The sequence below is a fragment of the Brachionichthys hirsutus genome, chromosome 14 (assembly GCF_040956055.1).
Source record: "Brachionichthys hirsutus isolate HB-005 chromosome 14, CSIRO-AGI_Bhir_v1, whole genome shotgun sequence".
In the NCBI taxonomy this organism is placed as follows: Eukaryota; Metazoa; Chordata; class Actinopteri; order Lophiiformes; family Brachionichthyidae; genus Brachionichthys; species Brachionichthys hirsutus.
The window spans coordinates 693,639-720,224 of NC_090910.1; the positions used below are offsets into that span (position 1 = coordinate 693,639).

Below are 26,586 nucleotides of genomic sequence, written 5' to 3' on the forward strand. Positions count from 1 at the left end.
TCTTCCCCGTAGTCTTGTGCTCTCTCTCCCGCCGTTTGTCCCTCTTTCTCTTTCAGGTCCTTCTGTCCGTGGTGCTGCAGAACCTGGACCTGTGTCCCTCAACGCTGAAGTCCACGTTGCTAGCATTAGCATTTATAGCTTTATATCGCTAGCATCAGCATTTTGTTTTTGTCTGCTCCTGCTCTGTCTCGCTATCACTTCCCTATCCATCTCCTTGACTCGTCTCTGACCTGCCATTCTCTCTCTCTCTCTCTCTCCCTCTCTCTCTCTCAACCCAGCCGGCCAGACAGATGGCCGTCCACCATGAGCCTAGGTTCTGTCCAAGGTTTCTGCCTGTTAAAGGGAAGTTTTTCCTTGCCTCCGTTGCCAAAGTGCTTGCTCTTGTGGGTCAAGTTGGGTTCTGTGTTTCCCTGCTAATCCTGTAAAGCCTTGAGATGACTTTCTGTTGTGATCTGGCGCTATATAAATAAAACTGAATTGAATTGAATTGAATAGGGTGACCTGCAAGAGTGGAGGGAGAAGCACACGGGTGGATGACATCTTGTGTAGACGGAGCAGTTTAAAGGAGGTTGGTGACTGTAAGGTCATGGTAGGAGTGTCACAGGGGCTGGGCCGAACTGGACCCTCTGAACAGGCACGACACCGGATGCAGGTTTGGCTGGTTTAATAGCCCACTAAGGAGCAATGAAATCAGAAGGAAGACTCGATGAATCCAGCCAGAGTCCAGAGATGAGCTGGGAGGGCGTCGGCAGGGAGGCACCGCAGAACTGCAGAGGAGACGACAACGGAACAGGCTGAGACGTGGAGCTAGGGAGACGACGAACACGTGGAGTCAGGAACTCTGGGAGACGCTGTCAATCCGGCAAGGCGTGGGGCAAGAGCCAGAGTCTTTATTGGAGCAGGTGAGGAGACGAGGCTCGATTGGAACCAGCTGCGCAGGGCTGCTACTCCTGCTCCACCTCAGCCCCGCCCCCTGTTCCTCCTGCTCCAGCTCAGACAGAGAGAGAGACACATCAGAAGGAACAGAATCCTGACAAGGAGAGAGTGTAGCCAGCCAGAATAGGCTGGTGGTGTGTAAGATGACTCTAGTGGTGAAGAAGAGGACGAAGGCAGAGAAGAAAACAAAGTGGTGGAGGCTGAAGAATGAAGAGTGTTGTGTGGCTTTCAAGGAAGAGGTGAGACAGACTCTGGGTGGACAAGAGAGACTTCCAGAAGACTGGAATACAACAGCTCAGGTGATCAGGGAGACAGGTAGGAGAGGACTGGGTGTGTCTTCTGGAAGGAAAGGAGATAAGGAGACCTGGTGGTGGAACCAGGAAGTGCAGAATTGTATACAGGAAAAAAGGTTAGCTAAGAAGCAGTGGGACATTGAGAGGACAGAAGAGAGTAAACAGGAGTACAGGGAGACGAGATGCAAGGTAAAGGTAGAGGTGGCAAAGGTCAAACAGAGGACATATGATGACCTGTATGAAGGTTAGATAGTAAAGAGGGAGAGAATGATCTGAACAGGCTGGCCAGACAGAGAGACAGAGACAGGAAGGATGTTCAGCATGTTAGTGATGAAGAGTAGAGACAGGAAGGATGTTCAGCATGTTAGAGTGATGAAGAGTAGAGACAGGAAGGATGTTCAGCATGTTAGAGTGATGAAGAGTAGAGACAGGAAGGATGTTCGCATTGTTAGAGTGATGAAGAGTAGAGACAGGAAGGATGTTCAGCATGTTAGAGTGATGAAGAGTAGAGACAGGAAGGATGTTCAGCATGTTAGAGTGATGAAGAGTAGAGACAGGAAGGATGTTCAGCATGTTAGAGTGATGAAGAGTAGAGACAGGAAGGATGTTCAGCATGTTAGAGTGATGAAGAGTAGAGACAGGAAGGATGTTCAGCATGTTAGAGTGATGAAGAGTAGAGACAGGAAGGATGTTCAGCATGTTAGAGTGATGAAGAGTAGAGACAGGAAGGATGTTCAGCATGTTAGTGATGAAGAGTAGAGACAGGAAGGATGTTCAGCATGTTAGAGTGATGAAGAGTAGAGACAGGAAGGATGTTCAGCATGTTAGAGTGATGAAGAGTAGAGACAGGAAGGATGTTCAGCATGTTAGAGTGATGAAGAGTAGAGACAGGAAGGATGTTCAGCATGTTAGAGTGATGAAGAGTAGAGACAGGAAGGATGTTCAGCATGTTAGTGATGAAGAGTAGAGACAGGAAGGATGTTCAGCATGTTAGTGATGAAGAGTAGAGACAGGAAGGATGTTCAGCATGTTAGTGATGAAGAGTAGAGACAGGAAGGATGTTCAGCATGTTAGTGATGAAGAGTAGAGACAGGAAGGATGTTCAGCATGTTAGTGATGAAGAGTAGAGACAGGAAGGATGTTCAGCATGTTAGTGATGAAGAGTAGAGACAGGAAGGATGTTCAGCATGTTAGTGATGAAGAGTAGAGACAGGAAGGATGTTCAGCATGTTAGTGATGAAGAGTAGAGACAGGAAGGATGTTCAGCATGTTAGAGTGATGAAGAGTAGAGACAGGAAGGATGTTCAGCATGTTAGAGTGATGAAGAGTAGAGACAGGAAGGATGTTCAACATGTTAGAGTGATGAAGAGTAGAGACAGGAAGGATGTTCAGCATGTTAGAGTGATGAAGAGTAGAGACAGGAAGGATGTTCAGCATGTTAGTGATGAAGAGTAGAGACAGGAAGGATGTTCAGCATGTTAGAGTGATGAAGAGTAGAGACAGGAAGGATGTTCAGCATGTTAGAGTGATGAAGAGTAGAGACAGGAAGGATGTTCAGCATGTTAGAGTGATGAAGAGTAGAGACAGGAAGGATGTTCAGCATGTTAGAGTGATGAAGAGTAGAGACAGGAAGGATGTTCAGCATGTTAGTGATGAAGAGTAGAGACAGGAAGGATGTTCAGCATGTTAGAGTGATGAAGAGTAGAGACAGGAAGGATGTTCAGCATGTTAGAGTGATGAAGAGTAGAGACAGGAAGGATGTTCAGCATGTTAGAGTGATGAAGAGTAGAGACAGGAAGGATGTTCAGCATGTTAGTGATGAAGAGTAGAGACAGGAAGGATGTTCAGCATGTTAGTGATGAAGAGTAGAGACAGGAAGGATGTTCAGCATGTTAGTGATGAAGAGTAGAGACAGGAAGGATGTTCAGCATGTTAGTGATGAAGAGTAGAGACAGGAAGGATGTTCAGCATGTTAGAGTGATGAAGAGTAGAGACAGGAAGGATGTTCAGCATGTTAGAGTGATGAAGAGTAGAGACAGGAAGGATGTTCAGCATGTTAGAGTGATGAAGAGTAGAGACAGGAAGGATGTTCAGCATGTTAGAGTGATGAAGAGTAGAGACAGGAAGGATGTTCAGCATGTTAGAGTGATGAAGAGTAGAGACAGGAAGGATGTTCAGCATGTTAGTGATGAAGAGTAGAGACAGGAAGGATGTTCAGCATGTTAGAGTGATGAAGAGTAGAGACAGGAAGGATGTTCAGCATGTTAGAGTGATGAAGAGTAGAGACAGGAAGGATGTTCAGCATGTTAGTGATGAAGAGTAGAGACAGGAAGGATGTTCAGCATGTTAGAGTGATGAAGAGTAGAGACAGGAAGGATGTTCAGCATGTTAGTGATGAAGAGTAGAGACAGGAAGGATGTTCAGCATGTTAGTGATGAAGAGTAGAGACAGGAAGGATGTTCAGCATGTTAGTGATGAAGAGTAGAGACAGGAAGGATGTTCAGCATGTTAGAGTGATGAAGAGTAGAGACAGGAAGGATGTTCAGCATGTTAGTGATGAAGAGTAGAGACAGGAAGGATGTTCAGCATGTTAGAGTGATGAAGAGTAGAGACAGGAAGGATGTTCAGCATGTTAGTGATGAAGAGTAGAGACAGGAAGGATGTTCAGCATGTTAGAGTGATGAAGAGTAGAGACAGGAAGGATGTTCAGCATGTTAGAGTGATGAAGAGTAGAGACAGGAAGGATGTTCAGCATGTTAGAGTGATGAAGAGTAGAGACAGGAAGGATGTTCAGCATGTTAGAGTGATGAAGAGTAGAGACAGGAAGGATGTTCAGCATGTTAGTGATGAAGAGTAGAGACAGGAAGGATGTTCAGCATGTTAGTGATGAAGAGTAGAGACAGGAAGGATGTTCAGCATGTTAGTGATGAAGAGTAGAGACAGGAAGGATGTTCAGCATGTTAGTGATGAAGAGTAGAGACAGGAAGGATGTTCAGCATGTTAGAGTGATGAAGAGTAGAGACAGGAAGGATGTTCAGCATGTTAGTGATGAAGAGTAGAGACAGGAAGGATGTTCAGCATGTTAGAGTGATGAAGAGTAGAGACAGGAAGGATGTTCAGCATGTTAGAGTGATGAAGAGTAGAGACAGGAAGGATGTTCAGCATGTTAGAGTGATGAAGAGTAGAGACAGGAAGGATGTTCAGCATGTTAGAGTGATGAAGAGTAGAGACAGGAAGGATGTTCAGCATGTTAGTGATGAAGAGTAGAGACAGGAAGGATGTTCAGCATGTTAGTGATGAAGAGTAGAGACAGGAAGGATGTTCAGCATGTTAGTGATGAAGAGTAGAGACAGGAAGGATGTTCAGCATGTTAGTGATGAAGAGTAGAGACAGGAAGGATGTTCAGCATGTTAGAGTGATGAAGAGTAGAGACAGGAAGGATGTTCAGCATGTTAGAGTGATGAAGAGTAGAGACAGGAAGGATGTTCAACATGTTAGAGTGATGAAGAGTAGAGACAGGAAGGATGTTCAGCATGTTAGAGTGATGAAGAGTAGAGACAGGAAGGATGTTCAGCATGTTAGTGATGAAGAGTAGAGACAGGAAGGATGTTCAGCATGTTAGTGATGAAGAGTAGAGACAGGAAGGATGTTCAGCATGTTAGAGTGATGAAGAGTAGAGACAGGAAGGATGTTCAGCATGTTAGTGATGAAGAGTAGAGACAGGAAGGATGTTCAGCATGTTAGTGATGAAGAGTAGAGACAGGAAGGATGTTCAGCATGTTAGAGTGATGAAGAGTAGAGACAGGAAGGATGTTCAGCATGTTAGAGTGATGAAGAGTAGAGACAGGAAGGATGTTCAGCATGTTAGTGATGAAGAGTAGAGACAGGAAGGATGTTCAGCATGTTAGAGTGATGAAGAGTAGAGACAGGAAGGATGTTCAGCATGTTAGAGTGATGAAGAGTAGAGACAGGAAGGATGTTCAGCATGTTAGAGTGATGAAGAGTAGAGACAGGAAGGATGTTCAGCATGTTAGTGATGAAGAGTAGAGACAGGAAGGATGTTCAGCATGTTAGAGTGATGAAGAGTAGAGACAGGAAGGATGTTCAGCATGTTAGAGTGATGAAAAGTAGAGACAGGAAGGATGTTCAGCATGTTAGTGATGAAGAGTAGAGACAGGAAGGATGTTCAGCATGTTAGAGTGATGAAGAGTAGAGACAGGAAGGATGTTCAGCATGTTAGAGTGATGAAGAGTAGAGACAGGAAGGATGTTCAACATGTTAGAGTGATGAAGAGTAGAGACAGGAAGGATGTTCAGCATGTTAGTGATGAAGAGTAGAGACAGGAAGGATGTTCAGCATGTTAGTGATGAAGAGTAGAGACAGGAAGGATGTTCAGCATGTTAGAGTGATGAAGAGTAGAGACAGGAAGGATGTTCAGCATGTTAGTGATGAAGAGTAGAGACAGGAAGGATGTTCAGCATGTTAGAGTGATGAAGAGTAGAGACAGGAAGGATGTTCAGCATGTTAGAGTGATGAAGAGTAGAGACGGGAAGGGTGTTCAGCATGTTAGTGATGAAGAGTAGAGACAGGAAGGATGTTCAGCATGTTAGTGATGAAGAGTAGAGACAGGAAGGATGTTCAGCATGTTAGAGTGATGAAGAGTAGAGACAGGAAGGATGTTCAGCATGTTAGTGATGAAGAGTAGAGACAGGAAGGATGTTCAGCATGTTAGAGTGATGAAGAGTAGAGACAGGAAGGATGTTCAGCATGTTAGAGTGATGAAGAGTAGAGACAGGAAGGATGTTCAGCATGTTAGTGATGAAGAGTAGAGACAGGAAGGATGTTCAGCATGTTAGAGTGATGAAGAGTAGAGACAGGAAGGATGTTCAGCATGTTAGAGTGATGAAGAGTAGAGACAGGAAGGATGTTCAGCATGTTAGTGATGAAGAGTAGAGACAGGAAGGATGTTCAGCATGTTAGAGTGATGAAGAGTAGAGACAGGAAGGATGTTCAGCATGTTAGAGTGATGAAGAGTAGAGACAGGAAGGATGTTCAGCATGTTAGTGATGAAGAGTAGAGACAGGAAGGATGTTCAGCATGTTAGTGATGAAGAGTAGAGACAGGAAGGATGTTCAGCATGTTAGTGATGAAGAGTAGAAACAGGAAGGATGTTCAGCATGTTAGAGTGATGAAGAGTAGAGACAGGAAGGATGTTCAGCATGTTAGAGTGATGAAGAGTAGAGACAGGAAGGATGTTCAGCATGTTAGAGTGATGAAGAGTAGAGACAGGAAGGATGTTCAGCATGTTAGAGTGATGAAGAGTAGAGACAGGAAGGATGTTCAGCGTGTTAGAGTGATGAAGAGTAGTGATGAAGGTGTTGACAGAGGCCAGTAGTGTGTAGGAAGATGGAATAAGTATTTAGAGGAATTAATGAATGAGGAAAATGAGAGAGAACAAAGGGGAGTAGAGGAACCTGTTGTGGACCAGGAAGTGACAAAGATTAGTATGAGTGAAGTTAGAAAGGCGATGAAGAGGATGAAGAATGGGAAGGCAGTTGGACCAGAGACATACCTGTGGAGGTGTGGAAGTGTCTAGAGGTAGTTGTAGAGTTTTTAACGGAGTTGTTTAATACAATCCTCGAGGGGAAGGAGATGCCAGAGGAATGGAGAAGTGTTCTGGTTCAAGAAGAATGGAGACATGCAGAGTTGTGGAAACTATAGAAGGGTTTGTCCTTTTCTAAATTTCCCACAATGCATTGCGGGCAGCCATACTTGTTGGCTGTGTTTACGCACTCCGTGTTGTTGATCGTTCATCCAGTGATAAAACCAACTACGTGTGCCATTATAATGCCACAATCCCTGTGGGAGAGAAACACAAGAGCTTGAATTGTTTCTTGGCAGGGAAGCAGCAGAACAGAAGAGTGAACGGCGAAGGAGAGCGTGGATCGCTGACATCAAACGATCTAATGTGCCGTGCTAACTGTAGCTAAAGCTCAGCCAGACAATGATGAAGCTTACTTGTTCCCTGAAACCTTTAATTATGCTCAGCCTTTAGCAGGGTCGTGAACATTGCTTTACATGACTCTCCAGAAACAGCATGAGCTGAGAGACAGATAAAACACAGCTCACTTATTAAAGACAAAATATCAGGAAGAGCAACAAAAACCACTGAGCTTTTTTCTTTTATTGGGGGGTTTATGCAGAGAAACACAAAGCTGTCAAGACCCCGATAATTCTGAAAGTCCTCCAAAGAGTAAAATGAGCTGGGTTGAAAGATTAGGTAATCTATTCAGTCTGAGTAGGAAACATCAGGGAACATGAAGTGATCATTGCTCCACTCAGACTTGTCGATCTTGTAAGGATCATCCCCCCCAATCACAGCCATTTTCTCCTTGTAACGAGTAAAAGCCTTCTTGTCAAGTTATTCGGAATACTTCATGTTACAGAATCCAAGGAAAAGTTCATGTCCAGTGAATACTTGGGAAAAAATACACGTTATGCTAAGCAATCATATATGTCTCTGTAAACTCTGCCTACAAATATGGCTGGCGGTGTTTCATTGTGGGATTCCATTACAAACCCCTCTATAGGGGTGATAAAGCTAATGAGTCATATGATGAAGTTATGGGAAAAAGTATTTGAGGCTAGACTAAGGACAGAAGTATTTGTGGGCAGCAGTATGGCTTTATGCCGAGATATAAGACATGCAATGTTCGCGTTGAGGCTAGCAATGGAGAAGTACAGGGACAGTCAGAAGGAGCTGCATTGTGTCTTTGTAGATCTAGAGAAAGCCTAGGACAGGGTGTCCAGAGAGGAACTGTGGTACTGCATGAGGTACTGTAGTACTGCATGAGGTACTGTGGTACTGCATGAGCAAGTCTGGAATGGCAGAGAAGTATGTCAGAGTAGTTCAGGACATGTAGGACCGTTGTAAGACATCAGTGAAGTATGCAGTAGGAGTAACAGGGGAGTTTAGTGTAGCGGTGGGATGCAGCAGGGATCAGCTCTGAGCCACTTTTTGTTTGCCATGGTGATGGACAGACTAACAGATGAGGTGAGACAGGAAGCTCCTTGGAATATGATGTTTGCAGATGACATTGTGATCTGTAGTGAGAGCCGGTAGAGGAGAATCTAGAGAAGTGGAGGTCTGCTCTAGAAAAGAGAAGAATTAAGGTGAGCAGGAGTAAAACAGAGTACATGAGAATATCCCAGAGGGGACAGAGAAGCTACAAGGAATAGACGTAAAGAAGGTAGAGGACTTCAGGTACCTCGGGTCAATAGAGCAGAGTGATGGAGAGAATGTGGAAAGGAGGTGAAGAATCGTGTGCAGGCAGGCTGGAACGGGTGGAGGAGAGTGTCAGCGAGGATGAAGGGAAAAGTCTACTAGACAGTGGTGAAGACAGCCATGATGAACGGCTTAGAGACAGTAGTGAGGACAGCCATGATGGATGGCTTAGAGACAGTGACTCTGAGGAAAAGACAGGAGGCGGAGCTAGAAGTGGAGGAGATGAAGATGCTGAGGTTTTCCTTGGGAGTGACCAGGGTGGATACGATTAGAAATATGACAATAAGAGGGACAGCGAAGGTTAGATGTTTTGGAGACAAGATCAGAGAGAACAGACTTGGTTTAGGACATGTCCAGAGGAGAGACAAGGACTATATCAGTAGAAGGATGCTGAGGATGGAACTGCCAGGGAACAGGGCTAGAGGTCGACCCAGGAGAAGATGTAGTGAGGTAGGACATGAGATTGGCTGGTGTTGGTGAGGGAGATACAGAGGACAGGGTGAAGTGGAGAAAGCTGATTTGCTGTGGGGACCCCTCATGGGACAAGAAGAAAGTACAGTAGCAGTAGAAGAATATGTCTTCCCAAAATACCCCTCGAGCACAGTGTTTCAAAAGCAGTGTGCCACGGGAAATTATCTATCGCCCAATTAACCATTGTCGGGTGTCTGTGCTGTAATAAAGTGTGGCAGGTAAAAAAAAAACACATTTATTAAAAAACAGAAATCAAATATTTCCCAAGAAAACAGTTCTTCATGCTTTGGCTTTTGCCTACTCTACACTTTGTGAGCGATTCGGTTCCCCTTTAAGGAGGGTCATCCTCAGTGGCAGTTTGGGATCACAGCAAGACGAGCAAGTGACAGTGATGGAGTTTTTGAGAAGAGAAAATGCAAATGCCGAACAGGACCCTGGACAAAATTCGGACCCAGATGAAGGCCCTGGTATGAGTGGTTGACAAAAGAAAAAAAGAAAAGACGGTGAGCTCGAGGCAATACAGCGAAAGCTATCTCTCATTTGGATTGACTTTCACCGGGGATGCAGCGGCACCGACTCCGCTGGGCTTGGTGTGTGGTGAGAAGCTATCCAATAACTCCACGGTGCCAAGCAAGCTCAAACGCCGTCTCCAAACGGAACACCCCGTTCAGAACAAGCCCATGGACTATTCTGTACGCTTACGTACAAACAATGAGAAACAGGAAACTGTTTTTAGAGAAACCTCAAAGGTAAAGGAGAGAGTCCTCAAAGCTAGCTACCTCGTTGCAGATCTTGTTGCTAAATCAGAAAGTCCCACACTGTGGCAGAAACATTAATACTGCAGCTAGTAAAGGTAAACGAGATGCTCGACCCTGACGTGGCCACAGAGATAGCTAAAGTGCCTCTCTCAAATAACACAATTGCCAGACGTATTGAGGACATGTCTGCGGATATCGAAACTGTTGTTTTAGAAAAGATGCGCATCAGTAATAAATTTGACTTGCAACTTGATGAGTCGACGGATATTCGTGGACATTGTCAGCTCTCGGCCAACGTGCGTTTTATTTCTATTCAGCCTCCACAGAATGCCTTGACTGGGTTCGGGACCCACACAGCTCAGCATCCGGTGCTGGAAAGGACCTTACTTCAAAGGAGCAAGAGAAACTCACTGAACTGAAACAAGATGGTGGTTTAAAGTCGGAATATCTTGACCAAGGAGGACTTGCGTGGGAAAACTGTGCAGTTGTCTGCACTGATGGAGCTGCAGCCATGGTCGGGCGCTTCAAAGGCTTTGTAAGTAGGGTCAAAGAAACAAACCCAGATGTTATTGCTACGCACTGTTTTTGCACCGTGAGGCCCTCGTTGCAAAAACCTTACCAGCAGATCTAGCTCCTGTGTTGGTTGGTAAGGTGCGCATGGTGAACTTTGTGTGAGGGCTGGTATTCCGAGGTAACGGGAATGGTTGGTATTCCGAGTTAACGGGAATGTTGAGCCTCAGGCCGATGTCCAGTAAATCCTGGCGACTGTATGTTAGAGTCGCCTCGCAGAAATCGGTAAAAAGTACTAAAAAATAAAGACAAACTAAGCACCAAACCGGAGAGCATGGAGCCGCTGCACGCACGGGCGCCGCCATCTCGTTCAGAGCCATCAGCGCTCTGAACGACAACCGGGACTAAACAGGACAAACACTCACTATGTGCAATATCTAAATGTGCAATAACAAATGTACTGTATTTCTCTCACCTCATGCACTGATCACTTTAAATCCTACCGGAATTTTATGTCACATCTACCTGCATTTTCTTATATTATTATGTTGTACTACGCACCGAACGGGGCAGTGCTCCTAATCTCTTTGTATATCCACTATGCAAAGACAATAAAGGCTTTCTATTCTATTCTATTCTGAAGACGCGACCTCTGAAATGTCGCTTATTTGCATCTGTGTGAGAAAATGGAAGCAGAGCATAAAGTGTTATTTCTCCACACGGAGGTCCGGTGGCTGGCCCGTGTTATGAGCGACTAGAGGAACTTAAAATCTTTCTGACAAACGAGAGGTCCGATTATTCAAAGCTGCTTGCCAACGTTGAGTGCTGTGCAAAGCTGGCGTACCTGGCTGATATATTTCATCAACTGAATGTCATCATCATCACCTAAGTCAGCGGTTCTCAAATGGTGGGGCGCGCCCCCTAGGGGGGCACGGTGCGATGGCAGGGGGGGCGCCTGTGACCGCGGAGAAAAATTTTTTTTTGCCTTACGAGATTAAAGTGTAATTGCACATCCACTCCAGTAGTTGGCAGTGGCGCCCTGATTGTCAGAGTGCACGCAGGAAATATTAGCAGAAGAAGAGCGGTTGTAAACAATCTACGGTGGGAGAAGAAGACCTGCCTTCCTCATTTTGCTAAAAGCACAATTATTTTTTCATTTTGGTTTTATAGGTTAAAGTGTTTTATATTTTGTGCTCCCTAGTTAATGTTGCTGATCAATTTTAATTTATTATTATTTATTGATGTTATTTAATTTAATTTATTATTTAATTGTATAAATTGTAGTTTAAGGATTAAAATGTCAGGCAAATTGATGCCCTTCAAATATTTTCTGTTGCAGACTAAAAAAAAGGTAATAAAGTTATTCTTTGTTGTAAGTTTATATATATTTCTTTGTATGTTAATAAGGATGCGAAATGTTTTTTTCTTCCTAGGGGGGGCGCGACAGAAAATAATTGAGAAGCACTGACCTAACTGAACACACGGATGCAAGGCCGAAATGAAAACCTGCTTACAAGCATTGATAAAATGAATGGATTCCATTTAAAGGTGCAGCTCGGGCAACGACATGTGCAGCGTGGCAACCTTGAGATGTTCCCACTCACCGAGAAACTGCATGATGGGAACGCTGCTGCAATGAGCAAGGTGATTTGCACACATTTGAAAACTCTTGAGGAGAAGTTGTCATTTTATTTCTATTCAGCCTCCACAGAATGCCTTGACTGGTTTAGGAACCCACACAGCTCAGCATCCGGTGCTGGAAAGGACCTGACTTCAAAGGAGCAAGAGGAACTCACTGAACTGAAACAAGATGGTGGTCTAAAGCTGAACTTTGCCGATCTTCCTTTGGACAGTTTCTGGTTATCTGTTGCCAAGGAGTTCCCCGTTCTAGCCAACAAAGCTATTCTGACATTGCTCCCGTTTTCAACCACATATCTGTGTGAGCTGAGCTTCTCAAGCTCGACGGCGATAAAAACTAAAAACAGAGACTGAGAGCGGTTGAGGAAGAGCTTCGTGTGTGTCTTTCTACAATTACTGCAGGATATCCATTTTGTGTTCATCGAAACAGCCCCTAGGTTTCCCACTAAGCATAAATACATATTTAAAAAAAACTGTATCAGTAACTATGTGTATTATAATAAGTCATCTAATCTAATATGTACTTTGTTAGAGTGTCATTTTGTGTCATTTTGGATTTTTGGTGTGCCCCAGGAATTTGTAAATGTAAAAAATGTGCCACGGATCAAAAAAGGTTGGGAAATACTGCTCTAGCATATGTTTGTCAAGTTTGTTTTCCTACTCTGAGAAGCTCATCTTAATGACAGCGCACACAGATTTATATAGTACCTTTGTTACAACTCTGTACATGATGAAGGTTTCTATGGCGGAGACTTGGCTCTCTGGATGATCAACTGTAATGACGAGGTCTTTGATGTTGACATCCTGCTGCTGCTCCTCTTCCTCATTGAGTCTGTACTGGTTGATAATTGAGATGGGGGAGTTTGGACTTCCTTCTGCCAGGGATTTGTTCTGAAGGGATGAGATAATAATAATCTCAAAGTGTGTACAGTATGCCGTATGAAACGCCTGCCCGATCTGCTCCCGATGTGTTAAAGTGACAACACTGGATCAGCCCTCTAGATAATACAGTTCACATTTACACAAGATTAACTAGGCTTGTGCATGGGTATCTCCACTTGTCCAAATATGTATTTACATACTCTAAACCAGGTCCACATAGGCAGGTTTACAGGTTTGAAGTTGAAGAAAGAAGAGAATAACGACATCAGAGTGTTGCTCAGTTAATTCTCTCAGAGTCTGACCTTTTTGCCCCTAATCAAGGAAAAGAGGAACCTTTTGGCCATTTATTACAAGCATATTCCTTATTACCGACACTTCACAGTGACAAATACATTGAGAAAAATATATTGGAACATGTTTCAAAATTTGTTTGAGTATTCATGAAAAAAAATGCAAATTACTTAACAATGAGGTAAGGTTGATGGATAGCAACCAAAACATTAGACGCAGCTCACTGGTAAGGGGCTACGGCAAGCTATTTTTAGAAGGGCTCACGGGCGACTCACAAATTCTTTGCGGGCGCATTGGCGTCCACGGGTGGCGCATAGGTGACCCCTGCTTTAAACGGACCCATTGGAGATATGACAGATTGAAATTAATACACTTCAACAAATCCAGTAATCTGGGACTAGTAGATGACTTCACTCTGGACCTGCAACGGAGCCTCGGTCTACTGCAGAGGCTACACCCGGCGACCTGCGACAGCTTAGCCCACCAGCGGAGCAGGCGGAAGCGGTGCGGGAGGAAACGTAAGCGAGGAGGTCATGCGGGCCTAGCAGCTAAGGCTAAGGCTAACGTAGGAAAGACGCCGCTTCCATCCATCCTGCTTTCCAACCTCCGTTCCCTGGAAAACAAACTGGACTACCTGAAGCTGGACTTAACTTTGAACCGGGAAATGAGGAAGTGCTGCGCCATAATCCTCATGGAGACATGGCTAACTCAGTCAGTGCCGGATGACGCCGTTAGCATGGCGGGGCTAGCAACATTCCGGGCGGAAAGAAGCAGCTCTCTCACCCTGTTCCTTTTTACCTCTGGTAGACCCTTCCTTTTTACCTCTGGTAGACCCTTCCTTATTGCCTCTGCTGCAGACTGTTCCTTATTGCCTCTGGTAGACCCTTCCTTATTGCCTCTGGTGTAGACTGTTCCTTATTACCTCTAGTAGACTCTTCCTTATTAAAGTAATAATATTACTTATTCCCAGGGACGAGTAGTGTAATGAGTTACTTTTGCATTTTGAGTAATAATATTACATTTACTTTTTTTTCAAAAGTATTATATTGTGGTGACCACTTAGAATAGGTCTCTCACCCAAGAGGCTCATGGGTAATGGGTGTGGTGTTGCGCCCATAATGTTTTGGCGCTCAGTTTGCATTCAGTCTGTCGTTGGCACCTGAAGAGTAAAGAGCTAATCCACCTTCATATCTGAGTCATTCCTCATCCTGCCACAATATTACTATATTCACTCCGACCGGATATGGAAATGATTCATCCTCGTCTGTTTTTAAGGTCGGTGGCGTAAACTCGATCCATTCCGTTCGGACGGTCGCTCGCACCACGGAGGCAGACTGTCTCTTTGTTAAAATCAAAACATCAGCACAAGTGTGTAGGTATGTCTCCGCCCTTCAGAACGTAACCCGGTCAATGATTGGCTAACAATACGACAGACAGAAGTGACAGCCAATCGGATCACGGGAAAGTCTACCGAACTTGCTAGTAGAAATATCAAGGCTATTTAGTACGAAGGAATGAAACGTATTCACATACGGTTAATATAATATAACTATTAAACCATTGGTTTAGTCGTCAGCAGGTTTCTGCAGGGATTCATGATGATCCTTTGAATCACGTGTCCTGGACGATGGACGTGAAGAAACCGGGAAACCACAACGTTTAAATCGGTACCGTATTAATTTAGCACTGAAATCACAACCTGGAATAAAAAGGGTACAAAAGGCATAAACGAGTCGCTGAGTTTAAGTGTTACCAAATGTTTGTTCTGTGGTTAGTTAGACAGTCACCAGGGCTGCATGCAAAGACAAAGATTAAACTAGTGTGAAATAAAATCTAAAAGACATAATTAGTGCACTTCATCCACAGAATATGGGTCTAATTTATACTTTATATTATGTTCGCATAATGATAATAAAGTATCTTGAATCTTGAATCCACTCTGGTTCCAATAATCCCATATCTATTTTCTCTACAATCAACACACCACTTAAGCCTAAAGACAACACCCCCTCATCTTTCACTGTCACTAAATGCAATAGTTTCCAATCTTTTTTCCAGTCCAGAATTGACAATATTTACAATTCCCTTAATTTCCCCCCAACTCACCCAGTTCTTCCTGATACACCGTTCTCTTGTTCTACTCAGCAACTATTTCACTTCACCCCCATCTCGTCTGTACAGCTCACTCAGTTTCTAACAGCCATTAAAACTCCAACCTGCTCCCTGGATCCCATTCCCTCTCCACTCGTTAAAACTTGTCTCCCCATAATCTCTCCGCTGATCACTAGAATCATAAACTCCTCAATCACTTCTGGCTCTGTTCCACAGTCTCTCAAGCTGGCAGCTATTACCCCAATACTTAAAAAACCTGGTCTTGACCCTGAAAAACTATCAAATTTCCGGCCCATATCCAAAATGTCTAAAATTCTAGAGCGTGTCATAGCTGAACAACTTCAAACCCACCTCAACTCCAACAGTCTGTTTGAACCATTCCAGTCTGGTTTCTGTCCAAACCACAGCACTGAAACAGCATTAATCAAAGTCACCAATGATCTCCTCCTCTCCTCCGACTCCGGCCATCTCAGCATCCTCATCCTTCTGGACCTCACCGCAGCATTTGACACCATCAGCCATTCCATCCTCCTATCCCGCCTCAAGACGACCCTCAACATCACCGGCTCCGCTCCGTCCTGGCTTCAGTCCTACCTCACAAACCGACAACAGTTAATTTATATCAACCACTGCTCCTCCTCTACAGCCCCACTATTACAAGGTGTCCCCCAAGGTTCAGTGCTTGGTCCTCTCCTCTTCATCCTCCCGCTTGGCAACATTATCCGTCGTCATTCCCTCCTTTTCCACTGTTATGCTGATGACATACAACTCTACATTTCCACTAACTCCATAGACTCCAAGGTCCACTCCACAGTCACCAGCTGCTTAACCGACATCAAAACTTGGATGAAATAAAACTTCCTCAAACTGAACAGTGACAAAACAGACATAATCATCATTGGTTCCAAAAACATCACACAATCCACCCAACATCGACAACACCCCCCTCACTCCTTCCCCACTCATCCGCAACCTTGGCATCCTCCTCGATTCTACGCTCTCATTCGAACATCATGTAAGACAAATAACCTGGACTGCATTCTTTCATCTCAAGAACATAGCTCGCCTCCGCCCATCACTCACCTTCTCCGCTGCTGAAACCCTGACCCATGCCTTCATCACATCCAGAATCGACTACTGCAGTAGTACTCTCTATGGTACACCATCAAAAACACTACATCCAAAACTCCGCTGCTCGTCTCCTTACCCACACCCGTTCCCCTTAAAAACCTTCATTGGCTCCCGGTCCCCCACCAAATACAGTTTAAAGTCCTCCTCGTCACTTTCAAAGCGCTCCATAATCTGCCCCCCCCTACCTCCCAGATCTGCTCCACCATCACACCCCATCTCGTTCGTTCTGCTCCGCCGACGCCAACCTCCTGTCCCTCCCCTGTAGGACCAAGCTCCCAACCTGGGGAGACAGAGCCTCCTCCATCGCTGCCCCCACACTCTGGAACACGTTACCACACCCGCTACGAGCCTGCCCGGATCTCATTTCTCATCATTTTCTAACCGCTTATTCCGTTATCGGGTCGCGGGCCAAGCTGGAGCCAATCCCAGCAGTCAATGGGCGAGAGGCGGGGCTACACCCTGGACAAGCCGCCAGTTCATCGCAGGGCAACACAGAGACAGACAACCAGCCACACACACACACACACACACACTCACACCTACGGACAATTTAGTGTCACCAATCAGCCTAAGCTGCATGTTTTTGGAGGTGGGAGGAAGCCGGAGAACCCGGAGAGAACCCACGCAGACACGGGGAGAACCCAGAGAGAACCCACGCAGACACGGGGAGAACATGCAAACTCCTCACAGAAAGGCCACAAGTCAGAGACGAACCTGCGACCATCTTGCTGTGAGGCAACAGTGCTTACCACTGCGCCACCGAGCCGCCTGCCCGGATCTTAACACATTCAAAAACCCATCTGTTTGACATTGCTTTTAATGTATAATTTCACTGTTTGAATTTTATTGATTTTATAACCGTGTAAACCTTTTTATTGTCTGTATTTTCTGTATGTATTTTCTGTTTTTATATTATGTACACTGTAAAGCGTCTTTGATTTTCCAGAAAAGCGCTATATAAATAAAATGCATTATTATTATTATTATTATTACATGAATATTGGAGATGTATTTAAGTTGCAGTATCTGTTTGTATACAGATACTGCAAACAGACAGGGTCCTGGGACAAACAGATACTGCAGTTATGAATACTACTAAACTATTGCGGTCCCTGATACATCCCTCAAACCAGCCCGTATTATAAAAGTACTGCGCTAACATTTGTATTACTGCAGTATTAGGGATGGGTATTGTTCGGCACTAAAACAATACTTCTCTGGCTCATCACGTGACAGTGGCCGTGCAAAGACGCATCGTCCACGTCCCGTCCTCGCTTCGGGACAGGCATCACGTGGAAACGTCATATTCTTCACATCACAACGGTTTTCGGTCTCGGGTCAAATCCACGTAGCAGGAAACGCACGGAAGGCGTGACGCGGCCCCTGACGCGGCCCCTGACGCGGCCCCTGACGCTGCGTGAGTTACCTGACTGAAAACCTCCAGGTCCTCGTCCCCGTCCGGGTCCGGGTCCAGGTCCAGGTCCGGGTCCAACATGTCCGCTCCGCTCATTTCTCCAACTTTCCAGAGGGTCTGATCCGGACCGAGCGTCGAGAGGGCGGCTTTCTGCGCGCGGCGGAAGTTGTTCCTGGAGAACCTTCAAAATAAAAGCCGTGTTTCTGCAGCAGTGATTTAAACCACACCGGATCCGAATGGGCTTCCAAATCAAACGTTTCTGAATCATGTAATTTAATTCACAAATTGGCACTCTCTCAATTAGACGCTTTCTGGGACGTCATCCCAGGATCCTGTCTGGAAATAGCAAATTGTTTCTGGCTCTTTTCTTGTTCTGTTTTTTTGTAAAGTGGGACGCCATGGATTATAAAATAGATTTGGTGTCTGAATTAATGTAACCAAAGGAAGAAAGTACATTCGTAGGAGTCTTTTGCCAGTGACCATTATAACCAGTACTCACTAATAATCACAGATTACATAGTATAAACTTTACTTACTGAAACCGATGCCATTACTTTTGGACACTTCCTGTAATTGCTGCAGTTCTAGGTGAAGCGTTGTAGTCCAGTGTTTCCTGAAGTTTCTTTTCTTTGAGGTGGAGACCTTTATTTTGCTTTGTTTTATCCATATTAACGCTGATTAAAGTCGTTTGGATGATCGGCTCCTCTTCTGCTGCTATTTGGATGCTAGCTGGAAAACCACAGTCTACTACTTCTGTACTTTCTTCTTGTCCCATGAGGGGTCGCCACAGCAACCAAACCCACCACTTCACCCTGTCCTTTGCATTGTCCTCCCCAACACCAGCCACTCTCATGTCCTCCCTCACTACGTCCATGTCTCTTCTCCTGGGTCGTCCTCTAGTCCTGTTCCCTGGCAGTTCCATCCTCAGCATCCTTCTACCGATATAGTCCCTGTCTCTCCTCTGGACATGTCCAAACCATCAAAGTCTGGTCTCTCTGACCGTGTCTCCAAAACGTCTAACCTTCACTGTCCCTCTCATTGTCTCATTTCTAATCCTGTCCAACCTGGTCACTCCCAAGGAGAACCTCAGCATCTTCATCTCCTCCACTTCTAGCTCCGCCTCCTGTCTTTTCCTCAGAGTCACTGTCTCTAAGCCGTCCACCATGGCTGTCCTCACCACTGTCTCTAAGCCGTCCATCATGGCTGTCCTCACCACTGTCTCTAAGCCGTCCATCATGGCTGTCCTCACCACTGTCTCTAAGCCGTCCATCATGTCTGTCCTCACCACTGTCTCTAAGCCGTCCATCATGGCTGTCCTCACCACTGTCTCTAAGCCGTCCATCATGGCTGTCCTCACCACTGTCTAAGCCGTCCATCATGTCTGTCCTCACCACTGTCTCTAAGCCGTCCATCATGGCTGTCCTCACCACTGTCTCTGAGCCGTCCATCATGGCTGTCCTCACCACTGTCTCTAAGCCGTCCATCATGTCTGTCCTCACCACTGTCTCTAAGCCGTCCATCATGGCTGTCCTCACCACTGTCTCTAAGCCGTCCATCATGGCTGTCCTCACCACTGTCTCTCAGCCGTCCATCATGGCTGTCCTCACCACTGTCTCTAAGCCGTCCATCATGGTTGTCCTCACCACTGTCTCTAAGCCGTCCATCATGGCTGTCCTCACCACTGTCTCTAAGCCGTCCATCATGGCTGTCCTCACCACTGTCTCTAAGCCGTCCATCATGGCTGTCCTCACCACTGTCTCTAAGCCGTCCATCATGGCTGTCCTCACCACTGTCTCTAAGCCGTCCATCATGGTTGTCCTCACCACTGTCTCTAAGCCGTCCATCATGGCTGTCCTCACCACTGTCTCTAAGCGTCCATCATGGCTGTCCTCACCACTGTCTCTAAGCCGTCCATCATGGCTGTCCTCACCACTGTCTCTAAGCCGTCCATCATGGCTGTCCTCACCACCGTCTCTAAGCCGTCCATCATGGCTGTCCTCACCACTGTCTCTAAGCCGTCCATCATGGCTGTCCTCACCACTGTCTCTAAGCCGTCCATCATGGCTGTCCTCACCACTGTCTCTAAGCATCCATCATGGCTGTCCTCACCACTGTCTCTAAGCCGTCCATCATGGCTGTCCTCACCACTGTCTCTAAGCCGTCCATCATGGCTGTCCTCACCACTGTCTCTAAGCCGTCCATCATGGCTGTCCTCACCACCGTCTCTAAGCCGTCCATCATGGCTGTCCTCACCATGCGACGTCAGCTGCAGTCCAACACTTAGCAATGTCGCTGTAGAACAGTGGTTCTCAAATGGTGGGGCGCGCCCCCCTAGGGGGGCACGGTGCGATGTCAGGGGGGGCGCCTGTGACCGCAGAGAAAATGTTTTGTTTGCCTTACGAGAGTAAAGTGTAATTGCACATCCACTCCAGTAGTTGGCAGTGGCGCCCTGATTGTCAGAGTGCGCGCAGGAAATATTAGCAGAAGAAGAGCGGTTGTAAACAATCCGGTGGGAGAAGAAGAAAGACCTGACTTCCTCATTTTCGGTTGCAGACTTAAAAAAATGTTAATAAAGTTATTATTTGTTGTAAGTTAATCTATATTTCTTTCTTTTTCATATTTCTTTGTATGTTAATAAGGATACAAGAGTGTTTTATTTTGTCGGGGGGGGGGCGCGAAATGTTTTTTTCTTCCTAGGGGGGGCGCGACAGAAAATAATTGAGAAGCACTGCTGTAGAAGCACATGTCCAGGCCACGTAACAGAGTTCACCGATCGCCCGTGAGATACGCAACCAACGAGACTTCCCGTGTTAACCGTTAACCGGCACTAATAATTATCACTCCTTGCAGAACAATACTTCCTCACATGTGTAGCATTTAAGCCCTGATATTATTATTAAGTACTTGGGCCCAAGTAATTCCTTGGAGAAAAATAGGCTTATTGTACACATAGTAATATTATCTAGTTTTCAGACCCTAATAATCTTGTTGTTCTGCCACTTCAGAGGGATCCTACTGCTAATCATTTGAGAAACAATTGGCTCCTTGTGTTGCGGACTGGTGCGAGGGGACCCCAGGGAACAGAGGACGGAGACGGAGTGGACGTTGACTTTATGTTTTACTGGCATATGTCCATCAGAAAACACAATATCCTGGAGCCGCACACAGGATTTGCGGGGCGGCTGGAGCCCAACGAAAATATCTATTTAACAAAAAAGAAAAACCAAAAAGCCAGCTCTAATAATAATCGTTAACAAAAAGAAAACGCTACGCACGACCTGGGCGCATGGATCAGCTGCGGTCAGCAAGGCGAGGCGAGACACGGGGACGGGGAGCGGCAGAAAGACGTTCTGTACGTAGAGACGCGATCCAAAGAATAGTCCGACAGGGAACGGCGGGCGGAGCAGGGATTATGAGGGCTGGTGGTAATCTGCCTCAATCTGCCTCAGGTGTGTCCGGGGTGACCGCAGCCAATCCGCACGTCGCAGGTCCTGGAGCGAGAAGCAGAAACAGGTGTGCGTGATAAGGCAACATGACAAGCGTAGCAACATGACCCTCACACCTTGCATGTTCATTGCCGGGAGGCTGTTGGCTCCCGGCACTTTGGTGCCTAGTAATAAGGAACAAGGCAACAACAATCGGGTCGAAAACTCCGGCAGTACAAATGGAAATTAAGATCATTCCCAGAGCGACAGCACGGCCTCTGCACTGTCAGTGTTCAGGCGCTAATAAACCGAGAACTCTTCACGCTGTTAGTCCTCAGGGGTTAGTAAACAACCCAATGACGATCGGGTCATTTCCAGGTTTCCCGTGGGACAGTCAGACCAAAGTGGCGACGCACAGAGTGAGCAGATGACTGATTAGAAATCAAGCTTCCTTTTGTGTGGGACTGCTCAGGAGGTTGACCTGCAGAGAATCAACCAGAAGGTGTCACTCGGACCCGGGGAGAACATGCACACACGGAGCAGCACAGCCTGCTTTTTCCTGAACATGTGGACCTTCAGAAATACTAAACCACAAGACATAAATCAATCATTGGGGGGAGGGGTCGTGTGAGCAGTGAAACCATGTCAACTCTGTTTGGACTCTTTAGCATTCAATGTGAGCTCTTCTAACGGTTTGTGTTTGGACCTCTGGCAAGGACCAAACCAACGGCAACATGTTTTTGTTGCCGTTGGTTTGTCTGTTAGCAAGATAACTCAAAAGGTTCTGGAAGGCTCTTGATGAAAACTTCGGCAAATGTTGGGAATGTTCCCAGATTATTCCAGATTATTACATTTTGGTGCTGATCCAGAAGAGATCCTGGATTCTGGATCACTTTGACCTTTTCTGTAGACTTCAACGGAGCTTAAAATGTGTTCCAAAGTACAAAAAAAACGTATTTATCAAACGTGCAGATGCCGGTCGTATGCACTCATCTGTGCAGGTCTATGAACACCCCCCCTGCACATCACCTGTTCCACATCCTCCCCTCGGGTGGGAGATGCAGTGTCACGGACCAAGGCAGGTAAGAACCCAAATGCACGACAGTAGAGTGGGAATCCAAAAACAGAGCTTTATTTCTAAGTACCAGGGAGTCAGTCCAGATCAGCAGACAAAGCAGGGCAGGGGCAGGCACAGAGACAGTTCCAGGGATCAGGGAAAGGTCATAAACCAGGCAGTCAGGACAATCAGGAAGACAAATCCCAAGGCGCAGGCGAGTAGACAGAATCCAGGAATTGCAGGAGGACCTGAGAAGACAGAGGGGAGTTAGTGTGGAAATGACACAGGCCCGCCTCAAGCTGTGGCATGCAGGTCTATTAAGGTCCGGACGGCCAGACTGACAAACAGTTTCTCTCCTCAGGCGGTCTGGCTGGTGAACAACCCCCGGCCCCGGCGCTACCTCTGTTACGCCTCACTGGAATACACACAGAGGAATAACCCCTCGAGATGGTCCATCTCGTTTTCGAAGGGTCCTCATTTTTCAATCAACTAAATAAACAGCAATTAAATACATTTACAAACAATACACAAATTTACAAACATTTCAAATGTACAAATACATTCACTCGTGCATGCAAGACTCCAGTTTGCCCACCCGTCCCACACACAATACACAAAGGTGTCACACTTTGAGGCGGGCCGGTGTCATTCCCCCACGAACTCTCCCTGTCTTCTCCTCACCTGTGCTCCTGCCATCACCTGCATCACATCAGTCATCAGCCCGGACTCTACATATACTCTGCTCAGACACCACACCCCTGCCAGATTGTCAGTGATGTTTCCTACTTTCCAGCCGTTCAGACTGACCTCCCGTGTACCGACCCTGCCTGATTCCTGGACTCTGCCTCTTTGCCTGCCCCTTGGGTTCTGTCTGCTTGTCTGTTTGGATTTCCTGGTTTGTGACCCCTGCCTGTTTTTTGGACCTTCCCTTTGCCTGCCCCTTCGGATCTGTCGTGCGTTTGGGTTTTTTCCTGCCTCGGTCCGTGACACAAAGGTGGTGGGGAGTGGACCATACGTCCAGTCGGTCGGTGCCTTGTACTGAAAAGAACTTTGTCCAAGTTATAAAAGGCATCAAATGGGACCATGGGAACTCCTCGTGCAAAAGACTTGTGAAAAGGACTGTCAAAGGTCCAAGTGTTTGCTTCTGTATTTTAAATATGCAGAGCATTTGCATAAAGAGATGCATGGAGTCACAGCCCTAGCTTCCACTGTGCTTTTTGTCTCCTCCCCTGTGTGTCTGTTGCAGGTGGCAGAGGCGGGGCCCAGTGAGGGAGTTGTGGCACACCTGTTCCTCATTCCCTCGCCCCCCTGCTTTATGAAGGCCCGGCTCCTGGCTCATTCCTCCGGTTGCTGCCAGCTTCTGTTTTGCATGTGGCAACGCCAGGTTGAATCTCAAGCTCTTTCTCTTTTGCCAGTTTTACCTGCTTCATCTGCTGCCCTCTTGCCCCCGCTCGCAGGATCACCCTCCTTGTGTATTTCCTCTCTGTTGTCCCCGGATCCAGGCCCCCATCCCCCGTAGTATCACAATTCCTTCCGTGTTCACTTGTCTTTGTGCTTTTATTAGGGTTTTCCTAACCCTCTCCCGGTTCTTGTTCTCCGTTGTGGGTGCGTATTCACTAAGGAGGATTTGGGTCAAGATTAAGACATTTATATAATATGCAGATCAGTACAAGTTAGCTCAGATATCAGCGCTGAGATTCCAACACAGCTCTCGTGCCCGCGCTTCGTTGGAATGAAGATGCTTCCTGCTTCGTCCCCAAGTCAGCCCGTCCCCTGAAGGCCGGAATTTGCCCCGGCCGATCTAAGCCCATGTTTATCTGCGTCATTATGTGTCGTCACCAGATGAGGCGTTCAAGTGAATCAGTAATAATAACACAAACATAAATGTGGTGCTCCCTGTTGTGATGTCGGCGTGTAATCAGGTTGTGGAATCCCATCTAATATGGAAATTCCCGACACTTTGTTCAGGGGTCATGCTATTTTGAACCGTGACAGGACTACCCGGGGGCAGTGCGTCAGAAGCTGGGGGCACATGGCGACCTCATCATTGAGTCTCACCGGTAACTTCCTCATCTGCCAGATGGAACAGGTCATTCCTCGCGTGTCCCAGGCTTCATCAGCTGCTTCTCCAGTCCCTCCTTTGGTTCCACCGGTTCCCCGTCTTCAACCCAGAGCGCCCCCATATCCCCACGCCAGACAGATGCTCTGTGGCTGCTTTTTTGCCCCAGTGTTCACTGGTGTGACCTGCAGGTCCCTGACCCTAAACCGAAGTACTTGTTTAACGATGACTCGGAACTACGACGGGCGGTTAGCGTTAAGGAATCGCTGTTACGAGCGGAATGCAATGGCTGCGGCATTGTGAGTGTGCACGTGCACAGTATGAATCGAAAGCGCACGTGCACATTGCAGCAAGGTGTTTTCACTGATTCTAAAGCTGTGATGCTTCGTCCCTTGAGCAGCAACATTTTACTGGCGGATCACTTGTTATTCCAAGTGATCAGAAGCTGATCACTACTTGAGCTTCAGCCGCTCTCTGTCCTACTGGAACAATTAATTCAGCACATGCGCCATGTTCCACTTTGTTCCACTTTGGGGAATTTGCAATTCAAAACAATGCAAGTGTTGTCTGAGCCGAATACTGATGAGCAGGGGAGCCGGTGCAGCTCGCGTATGCATCTAACAGGATGGGGGGGGGGGGTCAAATCCAAATGTTAATTTGATTGCGTGTTTAGACATTGTGTGTGTATTAATTGTTTCCTCGTAGGGAACATGCAAACCGTGTGCGTGCTGTTTGTCTTGGTCTCCTGCCTTTCAGATTAGCAGCTTCTGTAATGGCTCTACAAAGGTCAGGCTATTTCAGTGGGCGGGCTGCGGTGTTTAAAGGTCGCCACGCTATTGCATTGTCTCCCAGCCAGTTCATGCCAGCTTGTCTGTCTGCCTGATTGAAATAAAGCTTCACCTGCTCTAAAGCACTGCATGGTTCTTGATGTATTAGTTACTGAAAGCTGCGGCATGACGTGAGACGGCTATGGCACTCGAGCGTTGTGTGAGAGGCGCCTCCTGATGTCTGGCTTCGCCCACCGTCTCAGGAAGTCATGACAAATCAGGGATTAAGAAGTGAAAGTTAAAGATGAACATCGGTTAAAAGATAACAAATGCTTAGAGACAGTGGTGAGGACAGACATGATGGACGGCTTAGAGACAGTGGTGAGGACAAACATGATGGACGGTTTAGAGACAGTGGTGAGGACAGCCATGATGGACGGCTTAGAGACAGTGGTGAGGACAGCCATGATGGACGGCTCAGAGACAGTGGTGAGGACAGCCATGATGGACGGCTTAGAGACAGTGGTGAGGACAGCCATGATGGACGGCTCAGAGACAGTGTTGAGGACAGCCATGATGGACGGCTCAGAGACAGTGGTGAGGACAGACATGATGGACGGCTGAGAGACAGTGGTGAGGACAGCCATGATGGACGGCTCAGAGACAGTGGTGAGGACAGCCATGATGGACGGCTTAGAGACAGTGGTGAGGACAGCCATGATGGACGGCTTAGAGACGGTGGTGAGGACAGCCATGATGGACGGCTCAGAGACAGTGGTGAGGACAGCCATGATGGACGGCTTAGAGACGGTGGTGAGGACAGACATGATGGACGGCTCAGAGACAGTGGTGAGGACAGACATGATGGACGGCTCAGAGACAGTGGTGAGGACAGCCATGATGGACGGCTTAGAGACAGTGGCTCTGAGGAAAAGACAGGAGGCAAAGGACAGGGTGAAGTGGGGAAGGTGAGGTTGCTGTGGCGACCCCTCACGGGACAAGCAGCTATATTTTTTTAAGTAAAGCCCCTCAATTGTTTTACTCCTGATATTTAAAGGTGTCCTCAGTCATCATTTCTGGACTTTGACTGGGGGGCTTTGATCAGATCAGCACAGTGCCTCTTTATCGAGCGGACATACCACCTCTGAACACCAGGGGGCAGCATGCTACCATGAAACACAGCCGCACCTCAGCTCCTTTGTCTTCTCGAAATGGAAAGAAGGTGGCTGTGGAATCCGTGAGATTGAGGACGGACAGCTGGACCGTAAACGTGGCCGTTCTCTTGCTCCCCTGAAGGAAAGCTGCTTTAAAATGTCTTTTCTGTTCTCTCCACCAAATCGGCTCCAACATCTTCATCGTTGGGTTGCTTTGCATCATCGTCAGGAACAAGGTCGTCTGGCGTTCATCTGCCTTTCATGTTACGTCCTACTTTCATAAAGAAGGTCGGGCGTCCGATAGAAACTGCATCTCTCTCTCTCTCTCTCTCTGTGTGACTTAAATCAGTACAAGGCTTATTGCTTTGATTCCCCCCCCCCCCCCCCTCCTGATTTAAAGACA

The 26,586-nt window shown here is 46.6% G+C and overlaps 1 protein-coding gene across 1 annotated transcript in view; it reads right to left on the reverse strand.

Moving 5' to 3' along the window:
* Positions 1-26,586, reverse strand: part of snx7 (sorting nexin 7) — a 96,512-nt gene that overhangs the window by 28,251 nt on the left and 41,675 nt on the right. Inside the window, exons 2-3 of the mRNA XM_068748191.1 lie at positions 17,734-17,838; positions 12,600-12,782 (exon numbers count right to left, since the gene is read on the reverse strand). Of these exons, the coding sequence (XP_068604292.1) occupies positions 12,600-12,782; positions 17,734-17,838 (288 nt within the window). The remainder of the gene's footprint in view (positions 1-12,599; positions 12,783-17,733; positions 17,839-26,586) is intronic.